The following is a 23993-nucleotide window of genomic DNA, read 5'->3' as shown; positions in this document are numbered from 1 at the left end:
TTGGGGTTCTGTCTTTCTCTTTGAAGCTTTTTGTTTGAAGATGGTGAGAGCTTTGGGCAAGGACGAGATAGAAGTTCTCTCCTAGATGATACAACTGTGATACTGTCGCTGTGTCAACTCAGAAATGTAAGCAAAATGCATTCCCTGCTGCCTAGAGAGAGACAAGGGGGAAAAGGTAGTACCTTTATTGGACCAGCTTCTGTTGGTGAGAGAGACAAGCTTTCGAGCTTACAGCTTTTTTCTTCAGGGCTGGCAAATGTACTCAGTGTCACAGCTACATACATTTTACTTTTTACTAAATACATTTAGCTGTGACATTCTGTGTACGTTTCCCAGACCTGAAGAAGAGCACTGTGTAAGCCAAAAGCTTGTCTCTCTCACCAACAGAAGTTGGTCCCGTAAAAGATACTACCTCACCCATGTTGTCTCTCTAATATCCTGAAACGGACATGGCTAAAACAGTACTGCATACCTTCTTAGCTGCTTGTAACTCAATTGCAGAAACAGTTTATATTTGAAAGAATGTAAGAGTAACAAGTGCTGCTGTTCTTTCAAAATACCATTTCAGACATTCTCTCCTGGGCATTTGGCTGCTCTGGATCCAGTGGAAAACTCCTTGCCCCAAGTTAATTAGATTCTGAATTAGATATAAAATAAAAAAGAAACCATTTTGTCTGGGAGAAATTACTGAACTGGGTTTTTTTTGTTTTGTGTGTGCTACTCGGTGCATTATGTTGCAGTAGCTATGTTTTTACTGGGTAATTGTGACATCCAGTGGTGGCTTAAGTTAATAATAAAGAACGAGTTATCTATTTTTGCTTCAGATGATACATCTTTCAGAAGTTTCATTTCTGTCTCAGATCAGCTGACTTTACTAAATGACATGTTTACTACGGTTGCTGAGTTTCCCATGGTTTAACCTCAGTCTTTGGAAACTTGAATCAAGTCTGCAGCTGTTAGGCAACCGGTTTTAAGAGATCACCTCAAAGATTCCCTCAAAATTACTGAATATAGTTCTGTTTCACCTCCATTAGAAAACCACATTGATTAAACAATAACTAATCAAATTATTGTTAGGGTGCTTCGGGTGATTGCTGATTCCAGGGTTTACCATATTTCTTACTGAAATGTTATTTTTTCTCATTGTCAGTTTACGTGTTCATTCACATGCGGTTTTTATTTTAGAGTTCTATGTTAACGCTGCACAATTGGTATTTTGTATTTAAAGCAATAAATAGTATCCAGTATTAGTTTGAGGGAAGATGCCATACAAAAATTAAATGGATGTTACAAATGGATAACTCAGAATTTTGGTCCATTTTGGCTTGAATCCCTTTACTTTCTAGAGTGTTACAGGAAATGAAGCATGAGGTAATCAAGTCTGTGCACTCTGCATAAAAACATGCTGATGAACCAACAAAACTGCACTATTTTACATTAATACATGAAAACTGATCAAATAAGTGTTTTATTACAACATGCAGCAACTGCATTGGGGTGAGTTTCTGGCATATAAAATCAAATATCTGTGCCTACAGATACAAATGCAGTAGTGGATAAATATACAGAGCTTTCATTTTTGAGAGGATACTAGCCTGAATCTTGCTAATCTCTTAGCCAAACTTGCAGTGTTAGTTGAAAGATTTATATTTATCTTTTGGAATCTTCCAAACACAACTCATGGAACAGAGCACAATGATTGTAATAAAAAAAGGATCAGTGATGAGTGAACTGAGACTCTGAACTGCTCTGTCAATCCCCAGGGGAGATGGCACTATACCTTCAAGTTAGAGATTGACCTGCATAACAGAACACTACAGGGAAGATGGTATTAAACTTTAAGCACGTTGATGTCTATAAACTTCCGTCTCACCTGCCTGTCACCTTTCCCCAGAACGTCTCTATTACTGTCTGTCTCTCAGAAGTCATTACTAAAAGAGATTTAATTAGCATAATTTTAATTTTTATGTAACAAGAAGTACCAGATTCTGTTGTTGGTTTATAACTACCTGAATCAAAGTCCTTGTCAAAGAAAAAAAAACCAGCCATTTAACAGTGTTAACCTATTAATATGTGGGGATGTTTATGTGAACAGGATTAATTTTCAGAGTTGCTCAAAGTGTAAACAGAATGGCTTCCATTGATTTTTTTTTTTAAGAGTCATATTATTAAATTTTGCATGCTACTTATCATTTAAGGGTGGACATTCCTTCTTTATCAGAACTAAATTAATATTTAGGCAAATATTAGTACAAACAGTTAAAAGTGACTAGTTCTAAGTTAATATTTTTCATATTCCTCAACTGTACCAGTTAAGGTACTGAGAAGCATTTTGATATTAAATACTTTTTTTTAATCTTAATTTCAGAGACTGAAAGATGTTGGTGGGGAAGCATTTTATCCGTTGCTTGAGGACGAGTAAGTATATATAATAGCATTAATTATTTTTGAGTGGTGGTTTGTATTCTAGCAGAACATTGCACAATTGGATCAAGGATTTCATAAAGAGAAATCTAGTGTTAACCTCCTATATCCTATTTAGATTCCTGAAGCCAATAGGAGCTGCTGTCTGCTCAGCACTTCAGAAAATAGGTCTGCTTATTTAGGTGTCTAAATGTGAACTGAGAAGTGTAACTTTAGTTACTTGGTCTTGAAAATCTGGACTTTGGTATTTACTGTATAGCACTGAGTGCACAAATGCTGATCAGTAGATAGTAACTTTTCCTTTCAAAATTGTTTTCTAACTTAAAAACTCTTTCCATTATACATTCTTCTTTTTACATCTGATTGCAGGTATTGTTATTTAGCCAGTCTTCACTGCTTTCTCACTCTATTCCAGGCAGTCAAATTTATCCCATTCAAACAGTAATAATGAGCTATCTGCAGCGACCAATCTTCCTCTGATCATCCGAGAGAGGGACACAGAGTACCAGCTACACAGAATTGTTCTGTTTGACAGGCTACTGAAGGTATGGATTCTTAACAGTACTGCAATAACCTCAGTTATCCATTAATCGAATGGATTAACTAAAGAACTAAGCAATTGCAAGTGGAAGCAGAGAAGTAAGAGAGAATAAGGAGAGAGGAAAATAGAAGAGAACTAGATGCAGAAGTAAATCCAAGAGAAGAGGGAAAATAGGAGTTAGGAGAAACTACAAAAAGAAGAGGCAATTCTAGAAACCCCTACAATAAGAAAGGCCTTAAAAATAGAAATACAATGAGTCATTACTGTTAACACAGTTGCATATGAGAGAGGACACTGAAGCATCTCGTATATTTTCTAACAGCAGTGGGCAGTGCACACAGCTACCAAATTAAACACAAGTGGTGTATCCTCAGATAGGACAGTAACACTTTTGCATTGCACATTCTGGACTGAACACTGGTCTTGCACATTCAAACTAGTCAAAACTGTGATATCACTGTGGAGGGGGAGAGGTTTATTCTTATGCCAGGGTATTTTGAATTTTCTCAGCAATATGATTGTACACATTTTCGTGTGGCTCGTGTGTGTAAGAATACACATAAGTACTCATGAGATAAGTGATGGGTTCATTCAGATTTTTTTTACACATTGTAATAAGTATTGCACTAACTCTGAGACTTTTTTAAGAAGTCAGGTATATATACTATGAAAAGGAATACTTAATGCAGAAGAAATTAGAAACTCTGCAGACATTACTTATATTTAAACCTTTCAAATGTAACAAAACATGATAGGCACTTTCTTTCCTGTAAAAAGGTGTTGGACTGGATTATCTGAATCAATATAAGTAGATGCTTAATCCTTGTTTTTTAGAGAGGAATTGCACCCCTTTTAGATTGTAAAATTTATATACATTAATTAAGTATAAGCAGATTTACTGTGTTTGTCTCCAGTGGCCGAGAAATTTTTCCTAAAGGAAGGATCTTGTTCATTTCAAGGAAGTCGTGGGGGGTTTTTTTGTTTGTTTGTTTTTTTGCAGGCTTATCCATACAAAAAAAATCAAGTCTGGAAGGAAGCCAGAGTTGACATTCCTCCACTTATGAGAGGTTTAACCTGGGCTGCCCTGCTGGGTGTTGAGGTAAGAGTAAGAGAAAGGATGATTCACACTAATTACGCATACTAGGGAAAAATGAAATGAGAATAATATTTGAAACTATGTGAATAAATACAATGTTGGGGCAATTTTTGCTTCACTTCATGATTTCCTTTCTGTACAGTCAAGGAATGTTGAACTTGCCTGGGTTTTAGTTTATTTTTGACTTTTCCAAAAATGATAAGTGCCTAGGCATCCTTGGCAATATTTAAAAATGCCACTGCTGTTTAAAAACAATATATTATTATTATTATTATTATAATATAATAACTCCAGCAAATACATTTAGCAATCTCCTGCCCAATCAACAAGGGCTAAAAAAAAAATAAAAACTCTGAGGAAAAAAAAAATCTCCTTTCCATCCCACTATGACATTCCGGGGTTCAATTCAGACCACTGAAGGGTTGTGTCACTATTTGCCGTGCAACCTGGGCTGCTTCTCAATGCTTTTCTGCTGTAGCTCCCAACCTAGGCTATTTACAAACAGCCAAACAGCATGCAGGTCATATCCTGAGTGTCTGTTTATATCCACAGTCCTGGTCCAATAGCTCTGACCCCAGCAGCCTGTCAGCAAACACCAGCCACAGTCTGGCTTCCAGCAGCCTTGGTTACTACTTGCAGGGTGACCCCACCATACTCCCAGTCCTGGGTTTTCCCCAAAAAACATGTGTTTTGGAGTGTGCAAACCTCTTCTGGACAGTCCAGATATATTAGGTCCATTGCTTTTTTAAGGTAAGATAAGATCCCATGGGAAGCAAGTTTAAGGGGGGAAACAGTTCAAAAGAGTTGGCAATTTTTCAAAGAGACATTATTAAGTGCACAAAAGCAAACTGTCCCACTGTGTAGGAAAGATAGGAAGTATGGCAAGGGACCACACTGGCTTGACCAGGAGATCTTCAATGATCTGAAACTGAAAAAAAAGTCCTACAAAAAGTGGAAACTAGGTCAAATTACAAAGGGTGAATATAAACAAATAACACAGGTAGGTAGGGACAAAATCATAAAGGCACAAAATGAGATTAAACCAGCTAGAGATATAAAGGATAACAAGGAAACATCTACAAAGACATTAGAAGCAAGAGGAAGACAGAGGATAGGGTAGGTCTGTTATTCAGTGGGGGCCGGGGGGTGCGGTGGGGTGGGGGAGATGACAATAACACAAAATGTGGAAATGGCAGAAGTGCTAAATGAGTTTAGTAGCAATTGGACATCTAACTTAATGACAGTGAAAATGAGGTAGAATCAAAGGCTAAAACAGGGAAAGAACAAGTTAGAAATTACTTAGACAAGTTAGATGTCTTCAAGTCACCAGGGCCTGATGAAATACATCCTAGAATTCTCAAGGAATTGACAGAGGAGATATCTGAACCATTAGCTATTATCTTTGAAAAGTCATGGAAGACAGGACAGATTCCGAAAAGGGAAGTATAGTGCCAGTCTATAAAGAGGGGAATGAGGGCAACCTGGGGAATTACAGACCAGTCAGCTTAACTTCAGTACTCCCGAAAGATAATGGAGCAAGTAATTAAGCAATCAATTTGCAAATATTTAGACAATAATAAGGTGATAAGTAACAGTCAGCATGGATTTGTCATGAACAAATTGCATCAAACCAACCCGATAGCTTTCTTTGACAGGGTAACAAGCCTTGTGGATAGGAGGGGAAGCAGTAGGTGAGATATATCGTGACTTTAGTAATGCTTTTGATATTGTCTCACATGACCGTCTCATAAAAAAACTAGGGAAATACAACCTTGATGCAACTATAACGTGAGTGCATAACTGGTTGGAAAGCCATTCCCAGAGAGTAATCCGTGGTTAACCATCAAGCTGGAAGGGCATATTGAGTGGGGTCCCACATGGATCAGTTCTGGGTCCGAATCTGTTCAATATCTTCATCAGTGATTTAGAGAATGGCATAGAGAGTACACTTACAAAGTTTGCGGACGATACCAAGCTGGGAGGGGTTGCAAGTGCTTTGGAGGATAGGATTAACATTTTAAGTGATCTGGACAAACTGAAGAAATGGTCTGAAGTAAATAGGATGAAATTCAGTAAGGGCAAATGAAAAGTACTCTCCTTAGGAAGGAGCAGTCAGTTGCAAACATACAAAATGGGAAATGACTGCCTAGGAACGAGTACTGCGGAGAGGGATCTGGGGGTCATAGTGGATCACCAGCTAAATATGAGACAACAGTGCAAAAAAAGCAAACATCATTCTGGGATGTATTAGCAGGACTGTTGTAAGCAAGGCACGAGAAGTAATTCTTCTGCTCTGCTCCATGCTGATTAGGCTTCAGCTGGAGTATTGTGTCCAGTTCTGGGTGTCACATTTCAGGAAATATATGGACAAATTGGAGAAAGTCCAGAGAAGAGCAACAAAAATGATTAAAAGTCTGGAAAACATGATGTATGAGGGAAGATTGGAAAAAATAGGTTTGTTTAGCCTGGAGAAGAAAAGACTGAGGGGTGGTTATGATAACAGTTTTCCAGTACATAAAAGGTTGTTACAGGGAAGAGGGAGAAAAATTGTTCTCTTTAACCTCTGAGGCTAGGACAAGAAGCAAGGGAGATTTAGGTTGGACATTAGGAAAAAGTTCCTAATTGTCAGGGTGGTTAAACACTGGAATAAATTGCCTAGGGAAGTTGTGGAATCTCCATCTTTGGATGACAAACACCTGTCAGGATAATACTTAGTCCTGCTGTGAGTGCAGTGGTCTGGACTAGAAGACTGCTTGAGGTCCCTTCTAGTCCTACACTTCTATGATTCTATATATTGTAAGGGCTTTTTTTGTTTATTTGACATGTTCTTCTTACACTTTAGGGTGCCATTCAAGCAAAGTATGATGCCATTGATAAGGACACTCCAATTCCTACAGATAGACAAGTAAGATTCCTTTTTAGTTTCAAGTACTGTCACTTAAGATAGTGCCAAAGGTTTTTCCTCCTATTAACTGTAAGTCAGCTGTTTTACTGCAGCTGATGCTGCTGATTATTATTTAATATTAAAAATTTTTCTCCCAGTTTTGTAATATGTTTGTTCAGCACAAAGCAAATTGGAGGGCCACCAAAAACAAACAATAGTAACCCAAATTTAACAAATACGTAAAATGAAATCTTGCATTTGAGTCAAAAACAGTATTTTGAAACAACAAAGGTAAAGATGTCATTAACAACGTAGCAAACATTTAAAAAAAAGTCCCTTTCCCTTCAGTACTTATTATGCACCTTGGATTTAGATTCTGAAAGACACACGTCATCCCCAAATCCCATCGGCTTCAACTGACGCTGAAGGCACACAGTACTTGGCGAAAATGGGTTCCTGTTCAGTTAGGTTCTCCAAGAAGTTCTGTCAAATGGTAAATGGCTAAAGTCCTACCAAATGGCTTTTCAACTAGCCCAAGAAATTTTTTTCATCGAATTGGGCCTTTTATTGTAATAAAGAACAAAGTGACATTAGCATCCTGAGAGACGCAATATGAGAGTTGAGCTAGAAATCAGTACAGCAAAAAATGCCCTTTTTATTTTTGAGGGGAAGGAGCTGTATTTCAAGAGTTCTTTTGTATTTTTAATCTGTGTGTGCAGCTCATGGAATGCTCCCTTTTCCCCCAGTTCTGTTTTGGAAGGTGAGGAAGAAAACAGATTGTTTATGTCGGTGGTTTGACCTAAATGCATTGGCTGCATTCCAGTTCTGTCAATGTTGTGGAACTTCTGTGGTGCCACCTCAAATATCGCTGTTCTTTTTTTTTTTTTTTTAAATGTTTGTCTGTATTGCAGATTGAGGTTGATATTCCTCGCTGTCATCAGTACGATGAGCTGCTGTCATCACCAGAGGGTCATGCAAAGTTTAGACGGGTATTAAAGGCATGGGTAGTTTCCCATCCTGATCTTGTGTACTGGCAAGGTGCGTTCAACACGTTAGTAAGTTTAACCATTCAGTTGAAAATCTGTATAAAAGGGAAGATTTACTTTAAAATATATAGACACTTCCTAAGTAGATCAAAACCAAACACACACACTTCTTTTCTCTGCTATTTCTTTTTTTTTTTGTTCAGGAGAATTTGAACTTCGATTCAGTTGTTCATTTACAGATGTCAATATAGAAATGTCTGGAGAATATATCTGTGAATTACTGAAAATTTAGTATTCTTATATATTCCATTCTATTTGTAATGTAAATTTGCCTCAATTGTGTTTTATAAAAATTGATCTTTCGTCGTGCATTTTAGCATTCCTTAAACTTCATACACTTTGTTTTTAAAATGTTCTGTTGGCTAATGCTATTTAGTGCAAAGTTAAACTGCACTGAACAGTTATTAAGTTAGATTTTTTTTTAAGAGTAATTTGCTGGAGCATTCCTGAAAACTGTGACGAAACTGGAAAAAGTCCAAATAATCTACTAAGTGCTGTACTTCTAGGTTTTAAAATATTTTTATTTGCCTGCAGTTTTCATATTTTTTCTCTGTATAGTACATTAAGGGTAACATTACAGGTGTCTTAATCCATCTTAAATATGTAAGTCTCTCTGATAAATGAATGCATTTATCTTATGTGTTATGATAGTGAAAGAGAAGCTTTTCATAGTTTCTTCGCATTTTTTTCTTCCCTCAGGTCTTGATTCGCTTTGTGCACCATTTCTGTACTTGAATTTTAACAATGAAGGTGAGTACCTTCTCTCTAGAATAAAACCATATCTCCATCCGCCTCGTGTGCCCACACATACATATGTACACATGTGCTATATATACCACGTTATATATCACAAACAGGTATAAACAAGATTTCAGTGAGTTTTTAACTACAAGGGAAGTTTGAAGCTAAAAGCATTCGGAACAAATGGTCTGTTGCCCAGTGCTAAATTTTCCTGAAGGATTTATTTTTAAATCATTTTAACTCTCAAACTAATTACCAGATTCACTTGCAGATACTGAGAACGTTTATTCTTCTTCGAGTGGTTGCAGATGTGTATTCCACTTAAGTGTGTGCACGCTCAGTGCACCAAAGTCAGAAAACTTTGTCTAGTAGTACTCATAGGGCTGCCTCTTGTGCCTTCTGGTTTGTCTTTCCCCTGGCTATTTAAGGTTGGTGCCACTTGGACTCTCCTCAGTTCCTTTTCATGTCCCGTGTTTGATTCGGAGCATTCTGTGTGGTATTTACCTCAACTTTCATTCTGTCCAGTATTTTTGGAGTTTTCTGTACATAGTTAGCAGCTTAGTAGTACCACCTTAGGTTTTTCGTTAGCAGCAGTCTTTAGCCTGGTGGGATGCCCTCACCAGGTTTTAAATATTGCCCATCATGTGTGCGCCTGGGAGAGGAACACATTAATGAAAGGTGCTCTCTCTGCAAGTCATTTAAATAAGAGAATGCAAGTGGTGAGGGGCTTGTTAAGCAGCACCTCATGGAGCAGGCCATGAGGCCCATTTCAGCACTCGTCACTTTGTTCAGTGCCACAGAACCCTTCGGAACCAACCCAAGATGTTGCTCCAGATTTGAGGTCACTTTCCCCTATTAGGAAGATGAGTCATTCTCCTTCCTCTTATTCTCCAAGGAAGCGGTCCCCTAAAATGGACTGAGGCCATACCAGGCCTCAGGGATATTCCTCTTTGTCTTCTAAGAGGAGTGCTGACCGGCACTGTGATTCCTCGGGGACAAAGGATAGAGCTAGGCTGTGTAACTGCGCCCCAGTACCATGCCAAGATCAGCTGGATACCATACCATCAACTCTGGTCCTGACCATGGGGCGTCCATTGAGTCCATTACTGATGGTACTGGTGTCAGCAATAACTGTCTCTATGCCATTGGCATACCAGGTGGCATCTGACTTGCTCTGCCTCTCTGTTCCTGATTTCCCCAATAATCCAGGAGCATTCGCCTACCATGGCTGCCGCTGCTTTTTCTGCTGTGTCCTTGGTGCCGTCTGGTTTGGTCACAGAGTTGTCTCATTCATCAGCAACATGTTCTACAACATGTAAATCTCGGTGCAGACTTGAGGTCATCCTCCTTTTAAGCACTCATGGGTCCAGCAGTGCAGACATTCCCTTGGCACTGACACTGTTTTGGGGATTGGTACCACTCTCTGCTCCTGCACTATTGTTTGCTCTGAGTGGAAGTGCGATGCTTCTTTCAGTACTGAAAGCGTCAACTGCTCGTCCATCCTCCATATCAATACTATCTCTATAATGGTTTTTGGACAAGGCTGGTCATTTGCTTGCTCCGTTAGGGGTGGTTCTTCTGCTACCATTGTGTGACGTCAAGCGCATATCAAGATCAAGTTCAGAGTCATCTTCCTCCTCTCCCTCACCTTGCAAGCAATGCTCTTGGAAATCCTTAAGACCATCCTCAATTCACTATTGGTACTAAGATCTGCACCTTTTCTGCAGCAGGGGTAGACACTCCTGGTCTAGTACCTAGTGACTACTACTGTCTTACCCTTCTTCCCATTGGCCTTGGAATTTTTGGGACATTCCTCAGTCTGCAAGATCCCGTTCTTCGACCCATTCTGGGACAAGGTCACCAATCTTGGCTGCAGTCTGTCTTCCCGAGCTACCTCTATTTCAGACACAGTCATTCCTCCTGAGCTGCTCCAGCCTGATCCTATCATACAGGAACAAAGTTCTCCCTCAGGAACCTCCATTCATCCTGCTCCCTTCTTCCTCCTCACCGCTTGACTCCATGGTACCGGACTCTTCTTTTCCTGTCCCTGAAGATGTCATGCCAGGACCTCTTGAAGCATATGGCTTCTGCCTTGTGTATTCAGGCTGAGTTTGTGCAGGAGAATATGCATAAATTGCTAGATATTCTCCAGTCCTTAGCTCCAGGGAAGATGGCTCTACCGATTATATGAAGCTTAGCATATCCCACCTACCACAAAGCATTCTGAGAAATGGTATTATGTCCCTATGAAGGGCTTTGAGTGTTTGTATTCCCATCCATTCCCAAACTCTCTCTTTGTGACAGCAGTGAATAACAGATTACAGCTGGGGAGATACAAGTCCATGCCTAAGGACAAAGAGTCTAAAAGGCTGGACTTGATGGGGAGAAAAATTTACTCTATTTCATCATTACAGATGTGTATTGCAAATCAGCAGGCGCTGTTATCTAAATATGACTTTGTCCATTGGGATACTATGTCCATATTTGCAGATGAGTTAATGAAATCCTCCAAAGAAGAGTTTGATGCATTTATTGCAGGGGGCTACCGGGTGGCCAAAAAGTTGTTGCATTTGGCTCTGATCACGTCAGACACTTTCTCCAGAATTATGGCATCAGCTGTGACTATAAGAAGGGCCTTATGGTTACAGAATTCTGTCTGAGCATAGAGGACTTAGTTTACGTTCGTTGGGGTTTATACCCTAGCCACAAAGAGATGTCATTACGGAGGGCAAGAGCAACTGCAGTAATATTGCTCACATCTCTTTTTTGGACATTCATCCTTCCCTGTTAGGCAGCAGGAAGGAACATATTTCACAGAGAAGGAGGCTTTCTGAATCCAGTTTTAGCCAGCCAGCCCGCCCATCATCAAGCAAGCAGCCCAGAATGTAATGGTGGATCATCTCAGCAGATCCGTTTCCTCTCATCACAAGTGTTCCCTTCACCTGGAGGTCACCAGATTCATCTTCCAAAGGTGGGGGTCTCCCCAGGTAGACCTGTTTGCGACCAAGCAGAACAGGAAATGCCATCAGTTTTGCTCACTATGTATGCACAGCCCGGAATCCCTCTCTAAGGCCTTTTTGCTTCCATGGACAGGTTGCCTGTTTCACGCTTTTCCACCAATCCCTCTGGTTCACAACGTCTTCCTAAAAGTCAAGCAGGACAAGGTGAGAATTATTCTTATAGCCCTAGCATGGCCATGTCAACTCTGGTTCGGCATGCTCCTGGATCTGTCAATAGCAATCCAACTCTTGCTCCCACTCCGACTGGACCCAATCTCACAAGACCACGGCTGACTGCTTCACCCGAACCTTGTCTCCCTACACCTAACTGCATGAATGCTACATGACTGAACCCAGAAGAACAGGCCTGTTCAAAACAGGTTAGGGAGCTCTTGCTAGGTAGTAGAAAACCATGCACAAGGGCTACCTACCTGACCAAGTGGAAGCACTTTTTTCGATATGAGCATCTCAATCTATCTCTCTGTCTGTCTCTCTCTCCCTTCCTCCCCCCCCCCCCCCCCCCCAACTTGTTTTTCCCTTCAGTCTGTCTTGGACTACTTCCTCCATTTAAAGCTTGGGTTCCAGCTTTGAAACACTAGCATCGTGCCCCCTGCTGCTTCTCTTTTGGAAGGTTGCTTTCTTGGTGGTGATCACTTCAGCTAGAAGGGTCTCTGAAATCAAGGCCCTTATGTCAGAACCACCTTACATGGTGTCCTTCAAGGACAAGGTCCAACTGCCCCCCTCCCTGGCCTTCCTGCCAAAGGTGGTGTCACAATTCCATAGCAACCAGGCAATTTTCCTGCCAGTCTTCTTCCCAATGCCTCACAAGAACTCTGAGGAACAGCGGCTTCACTTGCCTTCTATATCGAGAGGACTAACCCCTTCCACAAATCCATGCAACTCTTTGTAGCAGTAGCAGAAAGAATGAGAGGGCTATGTGTCAGCCGAGAAGATCTTGTCCTGGATAACCACCTGTATTTGGGCTTGCTACAAACAGGCAAATGTCCTGCTTCCAGCCATCTTAACCACTCCCCAAGAGCCCAGGCTCCGTCAGCAGCATTTCTTTTGCAGGTCCTAATCCAGGACATCTGCAGGGTCACAACCTGGTCGTTGGTGCATACCTTTGCATCTCACTACGCCATCACCTAACAGGCCCGAGATAACGCCAGTTTTGGGAGACTAGTGTTGCAGTCAGCATGTCCGTGATCTCTGAGCCCATCTTCTAGGGTACTGCTTGTGAGTCACCCATGGAATGGACATGAGAAAACACTCGAAGAAGAAAAAATGGTTATTAACATTTTCTAACTGTTGTACTTTGAGATGCGTTGCACATGTCAATTCCACAACCCACCTTCCTACCCCTATGTCGGAGTTAACCCACAAGAAAGAACTGAGAGGGTGCATGGCCAGCAGCGCCCCTTAAACCGGCGCATAAGAGCGTGGCACCAGAGGGCAGTAAAACCGGTCTGATGGATGCCACCAAGAAAAAAGTTTTGACAACAGTGCATGCGGTGCGCACACACCTAGCCAGAGATTTTTTTCCTCAGTTGTACCCATCAGACCAGTTTTACTGCCCTCTGGTGGGAGCGTCGCTGGCCACGTACCCTCTGTTTCTTCTTGCGGGTTATCTCTGACAGAGTGGTAGAAGGGTGGGTTGTGGAATCGACATGAGCAACACATCTCAAAGAACAACAGTTACGAAATGTTAGTAACCATTTTTTCATATCAGCATCCTGGAATGTCAAACCATTTACAGAGTGCGTAGGGTATTTCAAGTGCAGATCAAAGGCACAGTGATTCATATACTCACCAGCAACACCACCATGATACATTATGTGAACAGGCAGGGAGTAGCCCACTCTAGCCAGCTTTGTCCAGAGGTGATAAAGTTCGGGCAGTTCTGCATCAAAGAGAATATCTTTCCCAACAGCTACTCATTTACTAGGGTCCCAGAATTGCTTGACCGATTGTCTTGGCATGACTTTGTCCCAGAATCACCAGTAGTCTCTGAAGAGTAGTGTGCTGAGGTTTGTCTTTGGATAAGGGCATTCTTGTTCTTGACCTGTTTGCAACAAAAGGACAACAAAAAGTGCCAACAACTTTGCTTTTGAGTGAGTCTCAGCCATCACATTTCATCTGAATTGGGAATATGCTCCGACATATGCTTCTCCCCCAATCCCAGTCATTCCTCAGGTCATCCTCAAGCTGAAGATGGATCATGCCAGACTGATTCTTGTTGTACCAACTTGGCTGAAACAGTGTTGGTTTTCTGACCTTCTCAATCCTTCTGTTCATCTGCCTATTCCTCTTCCTTGTTGTCTCTATCTACTGACACAGGGCCATCGTCGGATTTCGCATCCAGCGCTGAGCAGCTTGCATCTCGCAGCATGGATGCTGTGTTGCTAGATAGCAGAGGAGCACTGTTCCAAAGCTGTTCAACAAGTTCTACTTGTTAGTACAAAGCTATCTACTGCAGCTACGTATTTGAGTGAGTGGAAATGTTTCTCTATTTGATCCGTGGCCTGGGGAATTCAACCAGTGCAGGCCTGCATTCCGGACATTTTGGAGTACCTGTTATTTCGTCAGTCCTCTGGTCTGTCGGTCAGTTCGTTGAGAGTCCATTTAATGGCAATTTTGGTGTTTCAGCCTCTGATCCTTTGCATCTCACTACGCCAGGAAATCTGTTATCTTGAACTCCGTGGTAGTCAGATTTTGAGAGGAATCATTCATTTCTTTCCTCCAGTAAAGGAAATGATTCCTCAGTGGGACCTTAACACTGAATTGACTGTCCTTATGGGTCCTCCATTGGAGCCCTTGGAAACTTGTTTTCTCTCTCTCCTGTGCCAAAAAGCAGCGTTCTTGTGGCCACAACTTCTATAAGAAGAGTTAGTGAGCTGCAGGCCCTAATGGTCAACCTTCTGAATACCCTTCAGGCCTCATCCTAAGTTTTTTGTCTAAAGGTGTTTCACAATTTCATGTTAAGTCGACAAATTTTTACCTGTATTTTTTCCCAAGCCTCATTCAAATGCAGATGCAGCATCTTCATTCCTTGGATATGAGGTGATGCTTGGCATTTGACTCGGAAAGAACAAAGTCATTTCTTTCATCATCTCAGTGTGTCCCTAAGAGCATCTCTGTGCCACAATGTAAGAGACTTATTTGTGTCTAGCAGTGAGTTTCAGCTGGCTTGACCAGCTCAGTGTACCCCAACTCACTATTATTATATCTATAAGGTGTCATGTAATAGGTCATTGGAAAACCAATAATTCACTACTCATTAATATGCTTGTGTGATGTTTGTACATTCAACCTACAAAGGATTATACAGTAGCTAAAATATGTTTAAACCAGGCATTAAATGTTTTTTTTCAAGACAAAGGAATGCAGTAATTGAGCAAGTTGTGACCAAAGACAAAGAAAAGCATATTTGCATGCCATGCAAACAAAGCTATTAGGAAAGCAAGTGGAGAAAAACTGATCACTTAATAGTCTCAATGGGGGATTGGAAATTGCACTACTAGGAACCCTTCCTGCCTGTTGAAGCAGAGGCAATCAACTTTGACAGAGAGAGGATTTTCAAAAGATTACTGGATTGCAAAGAGAGGAGTGGTGAACCCCTAAATTATCCTCCACTTGAAGAGACCAGTAAAACCAGCACCTTAGGCTTTGTGGGCATCCTAGGTAAGAGCTACTCAGCCATTGCTGGAAAAGGAAGATTGGCCAGGAAATGAGCTTGAACAAAGACTATACTTGTTAAGCTGATCATTTTGTTTGTTTGTAACCTTTTCTATCTTTATCTCTTATAACTTGAACTCACTTAAAATCTCTTTTTGATTGAATAAACCTGTTTTACTTTTTATCTAAACCAAACCTGTGCTTTGATTGACTTGAAGTGGTTGTTAACTCCAGTCAAGCAGCTGTTTGTCTGTTTAAAGGAGCACCAAACTTAAAATCTGCTGTATATGGACAGTGATAGGGCTGTGCATTGCAGAGACATCTCTGAGGAACTCAGGTGCTGGAGAGCTGACTGTTACCTACTAGGTAAGGTTGGGGCTTGGAGAGCCCTGCGCATTTGCTGGCAAGGCAAAGACAAAGGTGTGTCAGGGAGCTGGCATAGCTTAACTGCAGCAAAGCTCCCACTACTTCCTGAGGCTGAGAGGAATAACTGTGTCTCACAGCTCTGGGTATCTCCAGCAGCTTGTCACACTCATCTTTTTGTTTCCTTTGTGGCTCAAATGAAGGGTCAAGTGGTCTCCCTGCAAACAATTTCTGGGTGGATAACATCCTGTATTACAGCGGGACAACTCAGAATTGGCCTCCACAGAGGTTAAGACACAGGTGGGCAAACTTTTTGACCCGAGGGCCACATCTGAGTATGGAAATTGTATGGCAGGCCATGAATGCTCATGAAATTGGGGGTTGAGGTGTGTAGGTGGGGTGAGGGCTCCGGGGTGAGGCCAGAAATGAGGAGTTCAGGGTGCAGGAGGAGGCTCCAGCCTGGGGTAGGAGGTTGGAGTGCACAGGGGTGTAACTCTGGCTGGAGGTGTGGGCTTCGGGTGGGGCTGGGAATGAGGGGTTGGGGGTGCAGGAGGGTACTCTGGGCTGGGACTGAGGGATTTGGAGGGTGGGATGGGGATCAGGGCTGGGGCGTGGGAGGGGGTCGGGGCGCGAGTGGGGGTCAGGTGTGCAGGCTCTGGGTGGCGCTTACCTCAAGCAGCTCCCGGAAGCAGTAGAATGTACCTCTCCAGTTCCTACACGGAGGCATGGCCAGGCAGCTCTGTGCGCTGCCCCATCTGCAGGGTGCCACCCCTGCATCTCCCATTGATCACAGTTCCCAGCCAATGGGAACTGTGGAGGCAGTGCTTGCAGTGGGGGCAGCATGCAGAGCCCCCTGGCTGCCCCTGTGTGTAGGAGCCAGAGTGGGGACATGCCGCTGTTTCTAGGAGCCGCGCGGAACGGGGCAAGCCTCTGACCCCACTTCCTGGCTGGAGCGGGGAAGGCCCTGGACCCTGGTCCCTAGCGGAAGCTTGAGGGCCAGATTAAAATGTCCTAAGGGCCGGATTCAGCCCCCGGGTCATAGTTTTCCCACCTCTGGCTTAAGAGCTCATTTGACAAAGGCCTTTGCGAAATCAAATGCATTTTTCAGTGACTTTTTGATATTGTACGTTTGTAGACTTGGTCTTCCATGCATACTTTTACCAAGCGTTATGCTATTACAACTGCATCTAGATCAGATGTAAATTTTGGGAAGGCAGTTATTAGTTCAGTTAACTCCGCACGTCACCTCCTTGTGATACTGCTTGAGAGTCATCTGAGTGGAATACACAGACGTCTGCAACATCTTGAAGAAAAGACCTACCTGTCAGGTAACTGTTGTTCTTTGAAATGCAGGTGCAGGCGGGTATTCCATGGCCCTCCTTTCCTCCCCTCTGAATCAAAGTTTCAACTCTGATGTTCTGTGTGAAGGAACTGAGGGGGTTTGGGGTTTAGCCCTTAATTAGCCAGGAAAGGGCGGGGAGAAGGGTTCAGAAGGTGTTCGCACCACCCCTATGGTACTGCTAGGGAAAGTTCTCTGACTTTGGTGCACGGGGTCACATACGCCTAAGTGGAATACATGTCTGCACCCATATCTTGAACAACAGTTACTGTACAGGTAGGTAACTGTCTCTTTTCTTACTGAAAGAGTAAGTGCTGAAATTTGGGGGATAATACACTGTATTCTTCAGGTAACAAAGTGGTTGAATCCCTACTTCAGGTACAAAATTTGTTTTTACCTATAGACCTGCCAGCAGCACTTCCATAATATACATATGCCTCTTTTTCTGTGAATGTTCTGTAGTGGAGCCTGGTTTCTACTTTCTTGATTCTAGCTTTCCAAGTCCCTAGCTCAAGTAAGATCCTACATGAAAACCAGATAGCTTAGTCTCAGTCCAGGCAAAACAAAGATTTGTTGGGAGAGAGGAATTGAGAGGGGTTGTGACTGCTCCATCTATCAACAGTATATATCTACCTTTTGTCTTGGTGGTTCACAATCTTGATGGGCTTAGTGGGCCATCCCAGCCCCTGGATTCTTATATCACTGCAGCATTCCAAAGCTGTCTCTCTCTCATATTCTGCTAGTTTAGAAGTTGTAACTTTCCTGTCATTTGCAGACAGCGGTACAGTTACACATACTTTGTCATTTCTTTGCCATTGTTAGGACATCATAAACCAATCAAGAGCAACTTTTATCAGTGCATAGTAAAAATATAACAGTGTAGGGTTGGAAGTAAAGATTTGATTTAGCAGTTTTGTGTTCTAGTAAGGCTTGACGCCACAACCTAGATCAGAATCCCATTTTGCTAGATGCTGTAGGTACTAGGGAGAGAGCGAGGGAGACCAAATCACACAGGGCAGATGTTAGTCACATCACTTATTGCGCCTTTTGGAAGGCACCCAGGTACTATGGTGGTGAGGGTGGACTAAGAATTTCTATATAATAGAAACAGTCTAACAATCAAAATGTAATTAGAAGAGGTAGGAAAAAATGTGAGGCAACTGAGTCACTGAGATGAAATGTCTTGTCCAGTGTCAAGAAGTCTGTGGCAGAATGTGTAATTGATCTCTTGAGTTTCAGTTTAGCGCAAGAGCCACAAGATTATCCTTCATTCCTAAAGAATTCTTTCTAAAAAATTCCATTGCAACTGCAAGCAGACTTGAGGTAGACAGATGTGGTCACTCAAGTTTTGGAACTTGGACAAGGTTAATGCCTATATTACAGTAATTGATATGGGAACACTACTGATCTGAAAGTCCCAAATTTTTGTACTTCGCCTCAAAACTAATACATGGTAAAACTGAATTTATTTGGATTGTTCATTCCATAGTCAGTAGCAATAGGATATTTCTTGAGTACCTTTTAAAATATTTTTTAAAAGGAAAAGTGTTGTTTTTCATGCATTTTACACCGTTAGTTACCATCTGCACAGACTGATAACAAATCAGGTATAAACACTTCTTTAGTAATGAATGTTTTCCAGTGTAAAGATGTTTTTTGCAGATTCTACCTTCCTAGCTAATGGTGTCTTGTCCTAATTCTCTTTTAGCTCTTGCATATGCCTGCATGTCTGCTTTTATTCCCAAGTACCTGTATAACTTCTTCTTGAAGGATAATTCTCATGTCATTCAAGGTAGGTTGATGTTTGTTTCCCTTTTCTTCTAATAAGAGAGTTTATGGAGTAGTTATTAATGCTGTGTTTTCAAGTAAATTTTGTTTTTTCTTCAGTGGTTTTTTAATTGACAGAAGTAGAAGCATACCCTTTCAGTATTATAGAAATACCCACTTATATCTTCAAGTAGCTTATTAGGAGACCAGGGTAGTAATCGAAGGAACAACGGCAAAACCAAAACAAAAATAAGTAGGAAAGTGTGTGAAGATGAAAAACTAACCAAGCAGCAGCAGCAAAAAAACACTTGTTGCTCTCTGAAGCAGTTTTAAGCAGGAACCAATCAATGTAATGAAATAAGAATGCTAAAAAGACTCTCTCTGCACTTCGTATCATGGTGGTCTATCATTGAGGCAACTCAAAGCCACTTTATTGCAGACTGCCATTCTGCTTCAGAACAGAAGGTGAGAGGAGCAGCAGATATCAGTGGGTGTTTAGAGAATACATTTACTTTAGTAGAGGGTCAAGAGTTTGATGGGAGTGCCCTATGCCTATACTTAAAACGCTACAGTGGCACAGCTGCAGCATTTAAGGGAAGACACTTGCTACGACAGAGGGATCATCCCCTCACTGTAGGTAATCCACCTTCCTGAAAGGTGGTGGCCCAGGTGTATGGAAGAATTTTTGGGTGTACCTAGTCCTGTCTACTCCAGAGGTTATTTTGGCTTAACTATGGCTATAGCTACACTAGAGAGCTTACAGCCATTTATTAGCCATTTATTAACTTGCATCTAGTGTCAGTCTAGTATAGCCACTCTACGCCTACAGGAGAGAGCTCTCCTGTCGGTTTAATTACTCCAGTGCCCATGAGCAATGGTAGCTGTGTCGGCAGGAGAAGCTCTCCTGCTGGCATAGCACCATGCACACTGGCGCTTAAATTGGCATAAATTAATAAATGGCTAATTCATACCCCTGAATGACATAACTTGTGTCAACTTAAGCTGTAGTGTAACCATAGCCTATATCTGCCAGGGTTGTAGATTTTTCACACTCCTGAGAGAACTAGCTATGTGGATGTAACATTTCAACATAAACCAGTTAGTAGATCAGTTGTATGACTGATCTGAGGACAAGTCTTCCTAAGGAAACTGCTCCATAGCTCCTGGTTGTTGTTTCTTAGCCTCAACAGCCCTATAAGTAAATAGGAGGAGGAGTGGGCTGTCAGTTCCTTTTAAAATGGAGACAAAGTGGAGAAGAAATTTGGGAGGATTAGGAAGCCTCCCAGAGAAGATTTGCTGAAGCCATCCTATCTGAATAACAAATTTAAAAACATAGAGGATCTTTACTTCAATCCACACTCTGATGTCCTTCTTGTCATCCTTTCCCGCATCACTAGCCATCAGATGCGCAGTTGACAGCAATTCTAACAAGCATTATTCTGATTTGAATGATTTAACACCTCGTGCTGTTTGTGAGATTCGTGAGTCAGAAGTGTGTCTTAATAGCTTGGTTAGGGCATTGTCTCTGTTGACCTAACAATGTTTTTTGTCTTGGGAGTCAAGTTGGCAGCTGTATGAAAAGGAACAAAAAATTATTCTTCAGAAACTTTAGTTAGAGCATACAGGAAAATACTCCTGTAGTCCCAAGTGTAGACTCCAAGAAGTCTCTTGCCCTTTTTTTTTTTTTTTTTTTTTTTTTAGCAGAGGGGAGAAAGAGAGAGATGGAAAATTAATGCTAAAAAGGTAGATGTTAATAATCATGATGCATAGCTTCTCACTTTTTTTCATTGGTTACGACGATTTGTACCTGTTTAACAAATAATACATCTTACTGAAATGCACCATATGCACTTATAATCCACAAATAAACGTTATTACAATACTTTCCCTGTATGTCTTCTGCTGAGGAACAGCATTTATTTCCTCCCCTCATCTCCAAAAAGATATGGGAAAGTTCTCAGAAGGTCAGCAAAATGATTGGACATTAAGATTTGGGGTAGGCGGTAATATGAGGAGAGACTAAAAGATTAGGACTGCATAGTTTGGTATGGAGATAAGTGAGAGTGGGGGTGTGACCCGGACATATGACATAATGAATGACGTGGAGAAGGCCAGTCAGGAGATTTCCTGTTTGCACTCTATCATAATATAAAGGCAAAGGGGCACCTGATGAAACTAAAGGAGCATATTTTTAAAGAATAAAGTAAACTGTTATTTTATACAATAAATAATTTGCCTGTGGGATTAACTGCTTTAGGGTTTTTTAAGGCCAGTGTAGCTTAGTGAGATTTTTTTTAAAGGTTGAGACAGTGATATGTAGAAGAATATCATTTGTAGTGTTGCTAACTAGGATACAATGAGAGTTATTGATCGTCATGTGTCCAGACCTGAAAAAATTACCAGATGGGGATAGGCACATAGTATGATATTGCTCAAGTAAATGTATGATGTGGTCTTTACATCTTGCACTGCAGCATCTGGTATGAGGATATTAGACTAGCTGGACTGTTGGTGTGTTCTGATTTGATTTCTAGCTGTTGGTGTTCAATATCAACATATTAATATAGTTTTAAAGGAAGGTTTTGTGATGGTTTTGTTTAGTTTGGTGTGCTGAGCTTTTTCCTGTTCTCTGGAGACACTGTGAGGAACATGGCAGGATGGATCGTGTCTGATTACATCACTGCAATTTTAGCACCTCACCCCTTAATGGAATAAAAATCTTTCCCAGTGCAGAAAGGTTCAGCATATCTCATTTCTGAGCCTGCCCTAAGCAGTTAAAGCACAGTTTGTCAGATTTATCAGATGCATTTCCCCATATGAAGTAAGATGTAAGAGCAATTAAAGGTTTATAGCTATAGAATATCAGATTATGCAAAAGAATAATTCATATCATAAAATTCCAGCCAACAGTGTTTGGCAGGACCTAAATAATGTGTTTTCATGAAGGATTGTGTGTCTTCAATAGACCCTTCATTAATCATGTAATCTCACACAATAATTATATTTTATGAGTCTGGCTATACAAATAAAAACGATATTTAACAAACTATAGTATATCTGTGCAGAACCACCATAGGCACAAATTTCTTGTTTAAAAGGAAATGTGCTTTAAGGAAGTTAATTGTGAATCTGTTTTCATCAGCACGCATATGACTATATGTGATTACTGGCTTTATATGGCTTGGTCTGCACTACCAATTTATCACAGTATAACTATGCTATCCACACCCCTGAGTGACATTATTATACCAGCCTAACCCCTGGTGTAGACAGAGCTATGTCGATGGGGAGAAGCTCTCCCGTCGACATAGGTAGCGTCTTCACTAAGCGATACAGCAGCGCAGAGCGTGCAGCTGTGCCGCTGCAGTGCTGTAAGTGTAGAAAAGCCCTGTACCTTACCTATGGTTGCTGGGTATTTTATTAACTCAAATGTGTCAGCACTGAATGTGGGAAAAGCTAAATTAAGCCTGGCTTGTCCAATCAGCTTATGTGGATAATACATGCATACAATGAGATTGGGGGCTTGTCTTCATTGCAGTATTAGCTCAAAGTATAACTTGAGTGTTGCCCCTAACATGACTCCTGTTGATGCATAAAAATCTCTAGCTCAAATTAAGTGGTACTTTAAACTTTAGCTAGCTGTTCTATCAGAATATGTGAGTTAAAACTTGAGTGATACTGGAGCTAGTAATGCAGTGAGGATGCAGCTACGCTGTCATAGTTTTCACTGCTTAAAAAGGTGTGATGTTATGGCCAGCAAACACGTGATTGTTATCTTGTTGCAAAATCTTAAGTGGAGATGGGGCACTTGTAGTATTCATGGCGAGATAGATTGGTGAGGTCAGCATTATGCCTCCACCCCCCCCCCCCCCCAGCCTGTGATTAACCTCATCTAGTTTATTTCACAGTAAAACCAAAGTGCCTTGTGTTCACTATGTTTTACAGTGGGATAGCTGATGGGCATTAGTTATCCTCGGGTAAAACACACACTTTTTTGGTCAGTGAAATCAAGCCCTATATTGCTACATCCAGTCATTCTGTGCTGCTGATCCATTGTGCAGATCAAGTTTTTTCTTGTATAGGCACCTATTTCCCCCCCCCCCCCCCGATTTTTCACACTTGCTATCTGGTCACCCTAAATTAAGATAACTCAAGACAAAAGACAAGCCCTGATGCTGGTGTTTGTACATGGAATGTTTGCAAATTAAGGAGGGGCAGTTAGGGGACTTCCTAAGGCACTGTAGCAGCACTTATTGACCGTTCACTTCAGAAGCTTTTATTAAAGGGTGCCTGGCTATGACTCCTTCGCATGAAGATGCTGCCTTAGCAGAGTCTTTGATGGAGGGGCCTGGAAATCTCTGCCATTGGGGCAGGGTTATGTAGTGTCAGGCAGCAGCACTGTTGGAAATTTGAGAACTTTGTGGAAGGGAAAGGGAAAGGGAAATTCAACCTGTCATGAAATTGCAAGGATAAAGTCTCTTGATTCTGAGCCTAAGAAAGGCTCCACTTGCAGATAGAAGGCAAATGAAATTGTGTGTAAGGGGGAGGAAGAGGAGAGAAGCCTTTCGGGGATGAGTTTCCATTTTGGCTTCTCCGAAATTAAATGTGAATGATGATTGAGGCGATTGAGTTAAACTGTGCCTTTCAGCTTGATGTGTAGAACTGGGGATATATTATTAAATCTGTCCTGTAATAATTCTTTTCCCTCTCCAGAAAGGAAAATAAAGAAGATAGGTGTTAATAAAGGGAGGAGAGACTTAACACTTCAATCCACATAATGATGTAAACAAGTTCACTTTGTAGCAAATACATTTAGTATGGTGATATCTTTGTAGTTTTCAGTGCATGTCAGTTCCTGGAAATTACTGGAAGAACCTTGTTCTAATTTACTTTAATCAGTGTGATATGCCCAAGGCCTAGTTCATATTCATGCTGAAATATTTGCTGTTTTTTAAATTGTGTAATTTGCAAGTGTGTAACACATCAGGCTATGAGCACCAATGAAGTATTCCATTTGTTTTAGCTGTATCTGAGTGGAAAAGGAAGTATGGAAAGTCCTAAGGACTTATGTACATGTACAGCACTGCACCGTTGTAGCGCTTAGTGAAGATGCTTCTT

The 23993-nt window shown here is 41.3% G+C and overlaps 1 protein-coding gene across 6 annotated transcripts in view; it reads left to right on the top strand.

The window, feature by feature from the left end:
* TBCK (TBC1 domain containing kinase) overlaps window positions 1-23993 on the top strand; it is a 184007-nt gene that overhangs the window by 64539 nt on the left and 95475 nt on the right. For all 6 annotated transcript variants that reach the window (XR_007356190.2, XM_048846664.2, XM_048846656.2 and 3 more), the window contains 8 exons: window positions 27-126; window positions 2369-2418; window positions 2840-2969; window positions 3966-4064; window positions 6904-6966; window positions 7857-7983; window positions 8691-8741; window positions 18817-18900. Coding sequence is in view for 5 of the 6 variants with exons in the window: in XM_048846664.2 (XP_048702621.1) it covers window positions 27-126; window positions 2369-2418; window positions 2840-2969; window positions 3966-4064; window positions 6904-6966; window positions 7857-7983; window positions 8691-8741; window positions 18817-18900 (704 nt within the window). In the remaining variant the exon portion in view is untranslated. The remainder of the gene's footprint in view (window positions 1-26; window positions 127-2368; window positions 2419-2839; window positions 2970-3965; window positions 4065-6903; window positions 6967-7856; window positions 7984-8690; window positions 8742-18816; window positions 18901-23993) is intronic.

This window comes from Caretta caretta, chromosome 4 (assembly GCF_965140235.1).
Source record: "Caretta caretta isolate rCarCar2 chromosome 4, rCarCar1.hap1, whole genome shotgun sequence".
Taxonomy (NCBI): Eukaryota; Metazoa; Chordata; order Testudines; family Cheloniidae; genus Caretta; species Caretta caretta.
This window is presented reverse-complemented; position numbering and strand designations above follow the sequence as displayed.